General features: G+C 60.6%; 1 protein-coding gene across 14 annotated transcripts in view; it reads right to left on the reverse strand.

Moving 5' to 3' along the window:
• NRXN2 (neurexin 2) overlaps positions 1-11,883 on the reverse strand; it is a 110,206-nt gene extending 98,323 nt beyond the window's left edge. For 4 of the 14 annotated variants that reach the window (XM_070783014.1, XM_070783010.1, XM_070783011.1 and 1 more), the window contains exons 1-2: positions 4,707-4,844; positions 1,127-2,094 (exon numbers count right to left, since the gene is read on the reverse strand). In XM_070783014.1, coding sequence (XP_070639115.1) covers positions 1,127-2,094; positions 4,707-4,816 — 1,078 coding nt within the window. In that variant the 5' untranslated portion in view covers positions 4,817-4,844. Of the gene's footprint in view, positions 1-222; positions 275-1,126; positions 2,095-4,706; positions 4,847-11,730 lie in introns of those variants that run through there. The other 10 variants (XM_070783016.1, XM_070783018.1, XM_070783015.1 and 7 more) reach the window with 5 other exon arrangements.
• Between the last annotated feature and the right edge of the window lie 383 nt (positions 11,884-12,266).

Genomic DNA, 12,266 nt, shown 5'->3' on the forward strand with positions numbered 1-12,266 from the left:
TCACCCCAGGCCCGGCTCAGCCATCCTCGACCTTGTCCCCCCACCTTGCTCATCAAGGCCTCTTGCATCCCGGGTACTGGTAGAAACACCCCTTCCAGTCCTGATTTCATACCCAGTTCCAGAGTCCTCACCAGTCCTCTCCAGCCCCCCAATCTCCCTTCCACACCCCACGCTTGTAAGGGCTCCGACGTTCAAAACCAGCCTCCGCTTGCAGTCTCTCACCCGGAAGAGACGACCAGCCATTTTTTTCCCCCCTCATCAAAATCGTCGACTCTAGTCACCAACCCTGAGAGGCCTCAGCCACCCTCTCCCTCGAGCTTCATTCACTCTGAAAACACTCGCTTCCCGCCCTCCTGGCGCGTGCAGTCACCGCCTGACAATCACCACCCACCCTCTAACGCGCCGTGGGCTCTTCTCCCAGCGCCCAACGGTCTCCCGTCCGGGCCCTCAGGCGCGGGTCCAGTCGGGGCCTCTCAGGCAGGGCTTCCCACCCGCGCGCGGACCCTCAGATTGTGGCCCCGCCCACTCGTACCAACCACGCCCCCTTCTCCTAGGCCCCGCCCTCCCCGGCCCTCCCCACAGCGCTCGAAGGCCCCTCCCTCACTCACTCTCACAGGGCCGCCCCCCAACCTACCCACCGCCAAGAGTTAGGGTAGGGCCGCCCCCCAACCACCGTCCCTACTCACAAGGCCCCGCCCACACAGAGCTCTTCCACCGGCCCTCGCGGGCGCCTCACAGTCGGTCACCCATCTTCTCGCTAGTTGGCTCTCACTACACAGTCCTACGCACAGGTCGCCACGGAACCCTCCCTGGGGATACGGAGAGGCGCCCCGGATGGGCTCACGAGGCCGCGCCCACACAGGCCGCGCCCACACCGGGCCTGCCGTCAGGTCACGCCCACCCGGGGCACCCCGCCGCCTGTCCTGCTCCCTGGCTGACCACGTGCGCCCTCTCCTTGAGACAGGGGTCCTCACACGCCCCTCACAACTCGCGTGCTGGTACACACACCCGCCCTTGTGCCGGAGCCCGCGGACCGCAGGTGCCCCCCACAGGCCTGGATCCCGGGCAACCCTCCCATCCCTTACTCCCGCGTCCAGGCGCCCAGCGGCGGCTCCCCCGGGCTCACCTTCGCTGCAGAACTTGCCGCCGAAGCCCGTGTGGCTGCAGTCGCAGCCCACCTCGCCGGGGGCCAGCACGGTGCAGAGGCCGCCATTGGCACAGGGGTTGCGCGCGGGGGCGCAAAGGGGGTCGGCGGCGGCGCCGCGCAGGCCCTGGCTGCCCAGCAGCGCGGGGGGCCGCTCGCCCAGCTTCAGGTTGGCCAGGAGGCCGCGGAAGGGCGGCTCGTACTTGACGGTGCTGAGCGTGAGCGCCGAGAGTCGCACGTCGGGGGGGATGCCTCCCACGAACAGGTCGCTGGCCACCTGCATCTCGCGCCGCTTCGAGCGCACCTCGGCGGCGCGGGCCTCGCCGTCCACCGCCAGGGCGGTGCGGCGCGCGTCGCGGGTCAGCAGCACCATGTGCCAGCGGTCGTCGGCCACCGGCGTGTCCAGCTGCAGCGTGGCGGGCTCGGCGCACGAGAGCGTGAAGCGCAACCGCAGGCGCCCGTCCACCAGCAATAGCTCCAGGAAGTCGCAGTCGCCGCCGTCGTCCAGGTAGAGCAGCAGCGCGCGCGTGGCGTTGGTGCGCAGGCTGAAGCTGAGCTCGCCGCTGCTCGCCGCGCCGGCCCAGCGCGCGTAGCGCGCCCACTGCCCGGGGCCGCCGCCGAACTCCAGGCCGCCCGCACCCGCCGCGAGCGTCAGCAGCAGCAGCAGCGGCAGCGACGGCGGCCGCCACCGGTTCCCGAGCGCCATGCCTCCGGCGGCCCCGGCCCCGCCCGGCCCCCGGCCCCGCTCAGGCTTCAGAGCCGCGGGTGCATGGGGCAGGGAGGGGGCCGGGCGCCCCCCGCGCCGAGCGGGGCTCCCTCGCCGGCTCACAGTGCCATGGACCCGGCCGCAGGACGAGGTGCGCAGAGGCCCAGATGCCGGCTTCCCCCGGGCGGGAGCAGAGGCGCCCCTCCCCCGTTGCGGGCTCCGACAGAAGATGGGGGAGGGAGGCCTGCGGGGAAACGGAGAGGAAAGGGTTACTGAGGAGCTCGGAGGAGGGGAGGCGTCGTCGGTGTCTGGCTCCCCCTTCACACTAGCAAGAGATGAACTGTTTCCCTTTAGAACTGGAGGAGCCACCTTGACCTGGAGAGGGTCTCGCCACGAGGATGGGAATACTCGGGACCCAGCACTTGGGGGTGGGGTGGAGAGAGAAGGAGTGGAGATAACACCCTCTAGGGGCATCATCTAGGGTTTAAGATGCAAACAGGTAGGGAGGTGACACCTTAGAGTCCAGGAGGAGCCCAGTCCAGATGCCCTCACCCTCGCCTCCTATCAGGACCAGGGGCAGCTCCTGTGGGTGAGGCCTAGAGACTCCTCCAGCTGCTGACCACAGCTCCTTCCTCTTTGAGCTACCCAAGCTCTGTGCATGGTCCCACCACCTGCCATGGGCTCTCTCTCATCAGTTCCTGATGCTGGATAATGAAGTTGCTAAATAATTCATTGGGATTAATTAAATGCCAATTCGTCGATGGTATCCCTGAGTAACCTGGCTGGGAAGGAGGCAAGGGAGAGAAGCCAGCCAGGACCCAGACTTCCAGACCCCAAGCCCTCTCCTTCCATGCGAGGACTCAGGCACCTGATTCTGTGTCTACAATTCCCCCAAAACCACAATCACCCCCTTTCTGGGCCCCAACACCCTGCTCACCAGCCTGGGTCCTTCCTGAACCTAAATGTCTGTCACCCTCAAGCTCCAGCTCCCAGGCTTCAGCCTGGGACCTAGGCTGATACTTGGGCCTTCACTTCACCCCTGGGTTCCAGCCTCCTACCCATCCAGGGCTGGGGGAGCCACCAGGAGGCAGACAGCCTCATTTGCATAAAATTGCCTTTCTGAAATGATTACCCTTGTAACTGGCTGTCAGAGAGCAATTTATACCCCACGACAGGGAGGGGAATTTGCATCTCGTTAAACTCCGAGTCGTAATTATTTATATCCAACAACCCTCCTGAATATTGCATTGATTTTATTTTGGGGAGGGAGGAAGGGAAAGAGGTGGGGTGAAGCCTGAGAAAGAAACAGAGACGGGCCAGAGTTTAGGAAGAGACAGGGAAAGATTGAAGGGCAGGGGGGAGAGGAAGAAGAGAAATCGCATGAAAGAGAAGAATAATGGATGAGAGAGAAGGCCTGATGGGGAGAAAAAAGAGCGAGAAGATAGAGAAAATTAAATTCCAAATTCTGACAGCATTTATCAATGCCCTGGATGCTGAGCAGTTTTACAAATGTCATTTTACTTAATCAGTCTGAGAGGTCCCATTATTCCCATTAACGACTGGGGAATCCCACATATTAAAGTCTAGGGACTTGCCCAAGGTAGCACAGCAAGTCAGTGGGGAACTGGGACTTAGATCCATGTGCCTCTGACTCCAGCATGACAAAGGGCAGGGCAGCCACAGGTGTAGTTCAGAGAGGTGTAAGCCAAGAGAAGAGAAGACGGATCCTCGGAGAGAGAGAGAAGGTTGGATGGATGTGTTTCCTCCCTCCATGGGAGGAAGCTAGGGGTATGAAGGGAGAGAGAAAGCTAAAGCCCCCCCCCAACCCCCACAAAAAGCCAGGTGAAGGATGAGCAAAGAGTTGGGGGACAGGATGGTTGGAGTGATATGTATGCAGAAAGAAGATGAGTCAGAGACAGCCTCAGGTGGCTGGCAGTAGAGTTTGAGGAGCCACCTCTAAGAGACCCTCAAATCCAGCTCTCAGGTCCTTCCATCTGGCTCCTGACTCCCTCCTCCCCAACCCTACAGGCTCCAAGAGGGTCTTAAGAGTCCTGCCCCAGCCCGCCTCCAAGGACTGCCCCTTCCCAGACAAGAAGGGAGGCGGTCCAGGCAGGCAACCCCCTCTCTCTCCAAACACTGTCGCTGGTTATATATAGCTTTGCCACTGCCTCTCCTCATTGGGTAATAGAGATAATTAACATGCGCGGGCTAATTAGCCAATCAAATTAAATGCAGCACCTGCTCCCAGCCTGATTGACGCCCTTACCTCCCCCCACCCCGCCCCCCCCGCGCCAACACACACACACACACACACACACACACGCACCCTCACCCCAGCCCAGAGCAGGGGAAAAGGACCCTCAGGCTTGGGGAAGGGAAAGACCAAACCCCCTCTTCTTCAGAAGGAGCAGCCAGAGACCCCCCGCAGAGGCGCAGCTCCAGACGCCAGAGAATGGCATCCTCCCGCCCTCCCCAACCACCCCCCCAGGGTCTCAGTCTGGCCTGGCCTCTCTTCCAGCCCCCACCCCCACTTCCGGACACTATTTTGGGGAGGGAATTAATTAGCTATCGATTTCTGCTGGCAGAAGGAATAGGATTTCGTGCTGCTGTCCAGTCTGCCTCGGCCTCAGGGATAAGGAAGGGGATTCGTTCCCCAGCCCCGCCCCCCAACCCAGTGCCTCTGCTCACATCCCCCACCCTCTCCAGAGCGGCAGAGGGGTCCCTGCTGACAGAGCCTAGGGGCAGGGTCTCCCTAGTTCAGGAAGTTGGCGGAGGACAGGAAGTGAAGGATGGCGGAGAAGGCCTCCAGAGACTGGAAGGCAGCCGCCTGGGTCCTAAAAATCAGAGGAATGTTACCTGTTTGGGGGATGGAAGTGGCGGCCGCCAGAGAAGGCAATGGCAACCCACTCCAGTACTCTTGCTGGGAAAATCCCATGGGCAGAGGAGCCTGGTAGGCTGCAGTCCATGGGGTCGCTAAGAGTCGGACACGACTGAGAGACTTCACTTTCACTTTTCATTTTGACTTTTCACTTTCTTGCATTGGAGAAGGAAATGGCAGCCCACTCCAGTGTTCTTGCTTGGAGAATCCCAGGGACGGGGGAGCCTGGTGGGCTGCCGTCTGTGGGGTTGCACAGAGTCGGACACGACTGAAGCGACTTAGCAGCAGCAGCAGCAGCAGTGGAAGTGACAAAGTGGGGAAGAGTCCAGGGGATGACTCTACAGGTCTTTGTGTGCCCAGATGTGGAGGGAGAGTGGCAAGGGAGCGGGTGCTGTGGGCAGGCAGGTGCCTGGCAGCGGCTGTGGGGGCAGAACCCGGGCTTCTGCGGTGCCCCCGGGAGGGGCCGGGGCAGGGGCTGGGCCTGCGGCCCCTCAAGGCTCATTACTCATTCTTCCCACAGCCCGCAGCTCTGCAGCACAGGCCAGCCTGGCTCAGCGCCGGGGCACAGGGGCTGCAGGGCTGGCCGGGAGGAAGCCCCCGCCTTCCCTGTGTTCTCTCTCCAGAGACCACTGGGGCAGCTTCAGGCTTGCAAGGCAAAGATAACCCCAAGAGAAGCGTGAGCTAAGCAGACACCTGAGTCCTTCCATCCCACTCCGCCCTAGAGTACCTGCTGCTCTTCACCACCCCTGTGCCCTCCCTTCAGCCTCCTCCAGTCCAGAACCAAGCTTCTGCCTCCAACCCACCCTTCCTCCCCGGACACAGGGGCTTCCTGCTAACCTAAGATGCTCCATCCTTCTTCAACTCCTGGCATGCAGCTCTCCTCCCCGTGGGCCAGGGCCAGGGCCAGGGCCAGGGCCTTGCACAGCTACATCAAGTAAACAGTCCCTGGAGTTGAGCACGGCCCTTCCCCCACACTCATGCCTTGCAGTGGAAGCCCCCCGGCACTGCAGTGTCCATGCTCTGCTCCCCAAGATCAATGCTTCTCCAGTGCCCACTGCCAGACTAGAGACACTGACCGGAGCAGCCTTGGGATATCCTGCCTGCCGAGTGACATCAGTGTAGCATACACCGCCAGCCACTGCTGGCCCAGGGCCACGGCTCCTCCAGGGAACAGACCTCTCCCCTGCCATCTGGGATTTGCCCCCCAGTCAGCTCCCTAGCACCCCCTACCCACGGATGGACTCTGCAGCCTTGAGTCAGTGGTGATGGGAACTAGATGGGTTGGGGGTGGGGTGACTCAGCGGCTCTCAGGACCTCAGCCTACTCTCAGCCCCACAGAATCCTGTCCCACAGATTCTTTCTGGGCCCTGACAGCCTCCTCCTCCTCTTCCCACGACCAGACCAGTGGCAGCGTGGCATCTGGGCTGTGACTCTGGAGCTTTCCACTGCGCATCATGTGCCAGGCTGGACCACCACAGCATTGTCTATGCTAGGAGGTGGTTTATTTACCCCAGGCTTACAAACAGGGACCCTGAGCTTCAAACGATGGATTCATTTCCCCAAGCCCAAGAGCAGGTGAGGGGTCAGCTGGCTCCAACACCTGTGGCCTTTCTTCTACCCTGCACCGGCCACAGGCCACAGGGCGGTGTCACGCTCAGAGAGCTCACCCTTCTCTGACCTGACCTTCGCTGGGGCCCTGCCCTCTCCAGACAACCCAGACTCTGAGTCTGCCCCAGGGGGGCCAAAAGACACAGACCGCAGAGCTCGTAGAGTTCACCTTTCAAGTCCCAGAGAGGAGCAACCACACCCTAGGCCCATGGGGAAGAGCAAGACTAAAATCAAGGTCACTGGACTTCCAGTCCAGACGCTTCCCATGTACCCACTATTCCACTCCTGGGCCTTCCAGTCTGACCAAAATCCTCCACCCCCACACCACCAGCACAAACTGAATGAACGGATGTGAATTTCAGGGTTAGATTGTCTGTACCCGCTCCAGCAGAGCCTCTGTCTAGAGGTGTTCTCCCGGCATCCACTCAGCCCCTTCTCTGATGTCTACACCACACACACCCACACACACACACACACCTCCAGCCATGGGAATGCCAGCCTTTCTCTGGCTCTCCTCTCCTCAAGCCAGCTCTCTGGAGCGCCAGCTGGGAGTGTGACAGCAGGGGCCTCCCCCAGGCATCAGGGAGGAAGAGCTGGGTTTGCACACATTCTGGTGGCCCCAGAAGGCAGCCTGTGGACAGGTGGGAGAGTGTGTGTTATGGGGAGGGAATTTTTGGCTCAAGCAAAAGAGAAACTTGCCGGCAATCTAGAGCAGCCAACAGTGGAGTAGGTTGCCTCCGGTCGGGGGGAGGGGTGAGTTCCCCGTCTGTGGGGGTGTGTGAGCTGAGGAAGGGTGACTAAGGCTCAGAGATGTTCAGCAGGGGGCTCCTGAATCACAGGGGAGGGGGCATCAGACAGCTCGAGCTCTGAGGGCCCTTTCAATGGCAGAAGGTGTATTTTGAAGGGTCCTCTCTCCTCCCTAAAACCTCAGGCAGGATCAGTAAGCAAAGAATAAGTCCCACCCCCTCTCCCTGCTCCCTCCTTCCAGCTCTGATGACCTAGAAGTGACAAGGGAAGACCTCCGGCAAGTCCACGGTCAGACACATCTCGGCAGGGGGCAAAAGCAAAACCGAGGAAGTGCAGGGATTAGGGGCGCTGACTCAGGAGCCTGGGTTCATGCCAGCTCTACTCCTTTCTAGCTGTGTGACCTTGGACAAGTTGCTTAGCTTCTCTGGGCCTCAGTTGCCTTATGTGTAAAGTAGAGATTTTAGTAGTGTTTTCAAAAGTGAATTGATATATGTAACGCACTTGAAACAGTGCCTAGTAGAGACTAACATGGAGAAGTAGGTGTTGTATTAATAATCACTTTAAAAACTCCTCGTCTCAGCGTTTTACAGTGTGCAAAACTCCATGTGTTTCTCGTTTCCTTTGATTCTCACCATGGCAGGATGAGAGAAGCCAGGCAGACCTTAGAACTGCCCCCCTTTTGCAAATGGGGAAACCGACACTCAGAGAAGAGGAGGGGCCACTGAGCAGCCATCTCTATGGGACAGGATTCTGCGGGCGAAGGGAGGGTGGAGATCCTGAGAGCAGTTGAGTCACCCCTACCCCCACCTCCCAGCTTCCATCCCCACTGGCTCAAGGCTGCAGTCCCCCTGTGGCTAGTGGGTGCTAGGGCGCTGACCGAAGGCAGACTCCACAAGGTCACACAGCTTGTCAGGGCAGAGCTGGGACTAGGATTGTGCCCCCTGGACCCTTCCCCACACTTCCGGGCACTTCTTCCTACCTAGGAAGGTGGGAAAGAGAAGAATGGGTCTGGAGACCAGCAGAGGTCCCAGAGCAGCACGGCTGGGAGTGGGTGTGTGTGTGCGAGGGTCCCCCTGAGCAGGTGTTCATGTACATGGAGAGAAGCCTAAAAGGGTCTGGGCACCAGAGTGGCAGCTCACGATGTGCATGACGAGGCAGTTGCCAGGTGTGTGGGTCTGAGGAGGTGGGTGGACTGGGGACTGAGGTGCAAATGAATGACTCGACGCACTGGGGGCAGAGCGAGGTGTTTGAGGTAGGCAGTGAAAGGCGTGAGCTCACCCCCATGCCCACCCCGTGCTGTGCACAGCTGAGGGATGATGCCCGGGGGGAGGTACATCCCAGCAATTCGGAGGGGACAGATGGCTTCCAGGGGTGGCCTTGTGAGTAAGCAGGAGGTGCCTGGGAACGTTCCTAACAGTGCCCATGACAGGCGTATGTGTGCACGCGGAACGTCGTGATGAACGTGGAAATAGCCACCATTTACTGGGGGCAGGACAAACACATCAGACAAAGTTCACAGAGTGCTCAACACAGAGCCGGGCTCATTGCAGGGACAGTGTGCCTACTCCAAAGCCTTGGCGATACCACGGGTTCGATTCCAGGCCACCACAATAAAGTGAATATTTCGATAAAGGAAGTCACACGAATTTTTTGTTTCCCAGTCACACTGTACGGTAGCCTATGATCCTATAGTCCCATGTGTGACAGCATCGTGTCTAAAAAAGCAATGTACATACCTTTATTTTAAAATACTTTATTGCTAAAATACACTAACCGTCATCTGACAATGAAGGGTTGCCACAAACCTTCACTTTGCAAAAAACATAATTATCTGTGAAGCGCAATAAAACAAAGAATGCCTGTGAATACAGTCATTGTTATTATTATTGTCATCATGATCATCTGGCCTACTCCTCAAAAGAACCCCATGAGGTAGGTGGGGACCCCCCCCATTTTACAGATGAGGAAACTGAGGCTCACGGAGGGGCAGAGCTGAGTCCAGGCGGCCTCTCTCTGACCCCACCCCACCGTGGCGGCAGCAGAGAGGGCTCTGGAAGGAGCGAGGATGGGCAAGGTGCTATGCACGTGCCAGATTGATTGCTGATTGAGTCTCTGAGGGCTGCAGCCCTGTGGGCGTGGACGGGCCCAGGCCAGGGGCCGCCTGGGCTGATGAGCGGCCAGGCAGGTGGAGCGGGCTCACTGTCGGGTGCGGTGTCCCCGTGGGGGCCGAGAATGAATGGATAGTTTGGCACCAGGTGGAGGTAGGGCCCCACACGTGAGGATTAGTGCTGGGAGCAGGGGGCCCAGAAATGGGAAGGTTCTGAGGAAGACAGGTGTGGCTGAGCACGGGGTCAGACCTGAAGGGGCTGTGGTCACGCGCCTGAAAGCCTGGGGCAAAGTGCTTAGGACACAGAAGAGAATGTGGTGCTTAATGATGGGGGGGGCGGTGCTCTGTGAGGAGAGGGTGTGTCTCAGGGAGTGAAGGTCTGTTGGAAGAGTACAGGTGCACCTGAGACGGCTGTACGAATCTGAGGTGGTGCCTGGCTGGACGGAGCGGGGGGTGCATGCATCTGAGGGAGAGAGCTGACAGCATGGCACTGAGGCTCTGGGGGCACGTGGGGGCCCCGAGGGTGTCACAGCAGAGCAGGGCACCCGGGGGAGGTCTCTGAGGCAGGCAGCGAGGTGGCTGTTTCTCTGGGCGGGGAGTGTAGGCCGTGTGCTGCTAGGAGGTGTATTGTGTATGCAGGTGTAAGTGCCTGTGTAGGTGTGTGTCTGGGTGGATGTCACCGAGCATACGTATCCGTGTCAAGCTGTCTGTGTCACTGGCAAGGGCGGGCAGGAGAGGGTAGCTGGATAGAGACTGGAGGCCTGGAGGGGAAAGAGATCCCCACCATCCCCTCTCGAACCCAGCCCCCTCCTCTCAGGAACTCAGAGTGTGGACTCAACCCAGGTTGAGAAGCCAGCAGAGGCCTGGGCTCCTAGAGAGAAATCCCCAGCCACGCTGTGACCGCCCGCCTGGCCTCTGCCTGCCGGTCAGTCCTGCCCGCCGGTCAGTCCTGCCCACCCCTGTGGATCTGAGGCCACAATGGATCTGAGAATACCTCCTCTAGCAGGAATGAAGGAACCTCCCCAGCCAGACCCTTCTCCCCTGGCCCCTAGAAAGATCCAGCCCAGCCTCGGATTCCAGCATTCCTGGAGGCAGGAGGAGCTAGGTACCTGAGTGGCCAAAGCCCCACAAAACAGACGGCCTTACGGTGAACAGATCACAGATCAGCCGACCTCCCTCCTCTCTTTCCTCCTCTCTCCTCCTTCTCTCTTTCTACTTCTCTAGCAGAAGATAGAGAATGCAAGGCCCAGGAGTCTACCCTGCCCCAAAAGGAATACCTAGACACTGGCAACGTGGACAAGAGGGAGGGGCAGAAATGAATGACCCCACCCCCCAGCACAGAAAAAGCCAGAAGTGTTTGGAAGCCTTGAGGCAGTCAAGAGGACTGGAGACCCGAGACCCACACCCTAAGACGGATTTCATCACTCGCCGGGTCTGGACAGCTCCCCCCTTCACCTCCAGGCACCAAGAAGGAGTCCCCTCCCAGCCCTTGCTGGTTCAAGGAGGCACTGAATTCCTTCACCTAGGACTCAGGTGGGGCTGGAGAGTAGAGATGACAACAGCCCCCCAAAGCCAGTTTTGCCTCCAAGGGCCCATCAAGGCTTCAAGGGCTCACACCCCAGCCCAAAGAACCCAGAGCAGAGAGATGGCTCCTTGACTGGGGAGGAGGCTGGGACGTGAGGAATGGTCCCTTCCTCTTTGGGGGTGGGGAGCAAGCCCAGGGCCCTGCAGCTTCCTCTCCCTGCAGCACTGTCTGCCCATAACCCTGTCGCCGCCCCCAGCGCGTTCCCACCCCAGCACAGCCCCCTCCTACTGATTTCCCAGTCTCCCTCTCTCATCATCCCCAACCTTCCCCCGCAAGCTTCCGCTCCTATCCCTCAGGCCCCCCATCTTGCCCGGCTCTCCACCAGCACATACCCATCTCTGCCTGGAGCACCTTGGCCCCTTCCCCTCTGGTCCCTCCCAATAACCTCCTCTCCCCTTGGCTCCCATCCCTCAGGAAAGCCTGGTCCTCCGTGGTGCCCCCCAGTATGGAGCTCTTGGCCTGGCCCTGTGCTCCCTGCCTTTCCACTTCACTCCTTTCCCCTCCCCAGCCCCCTCTCCCCCCACCACCAAGCCCAGTTCCTCGCTGATCTCTCCCCTACAGACCCTTCAGAGCACAACAGCTCCCCATTCCCTCTGGACGAGCACTGCTTCCAGCCCTTGGGGCTAGCAGAGGCTGGGGACCCCCGCTTCAGAGCCTCCCTCACAAGCCCTCCGGATGCACCTTCTTCTCGCCCCATTCCTTCTTCAGTGACCATCCCTCCCACTCCCCTCCATTCACCCCAGCTCGGGGCCAGTGCCCCTTCCACAGGGAGCCTATCCCCAACCCCCCCAGCCGCTTAGCCGCCTCGCTGTCACCCAGCCAGCCCTCTCAGCGCGGCAGCGCCCCCGCCCCCCAATCCATCCTTCCTGCCTCCCCCGCCCCTCCAATCGTTCCCCTCCCCCGATCGGCTCCCGCCCCCCGCCCGTCTCCGCCGCAGCCCCCCCTCACCCCGTACCTGGTTCTGGGGGCGCCAGGAGGAGGGTGGGGATCAGAACCCCGGGGCCGCCCCGTCTCCGGCGGTTGGCAGAACCAGGGCCAGCAGCGTCGGCCGCCTCGCGCCTCTCTCGCTCCCTGCCACGTCCCCGCCCGCCTGCCGGTCCACCCGCCCCGCCGCGGTGCCGCTCAGAGGAGGATGCTCCGCGAGTCAGGGCGGCTGCTCCCGCCGCCGCATCCCTGCAACACCGACTGACGGCAGCATCAGCACCAGTGCCCGCCCCCCGGGAGCGCGCATTGGATCACGCCGCGCTAACGGACGAGCGGCGCAGCCAATGCGAAGGCGCAGAGGCCGCCGGTGCCAGCCGCTGCTCCACAGGCCCACCTCCTTCCCCGGCGAGGAACCCAGGCGTTCCAGTCTCAGGGCATCCCAGTTCTTTCCCGCTTCTCGAGGTCCTTAGCCCTGGCGCCTGAGCCCCGAAGCCGAGCAGACATCCGAAACCAGCCCCAATGACTTTTCTGGAAACCCAGTCGCCCTAGCCTCTTGCCCTGGGGTCC

This window comes from Bos indicus, chromosome 29, assembly GCF_029378745.1.
Source record: "Bos indicus isolate NIAB-ARS_2022 breed Sahiwal x Tharparkar chromosome 29, NIAB-ARS_B.indTharparkar_mat_pri_1.0, whole genome shotgun sequence".
NCBI classification, from domain to species: domain Eukaryota; kingdom Metazoa; phylum Chordata; class Mammalia; order Artiodactyla; family Bovidae; genus Bos; species Bos indicus.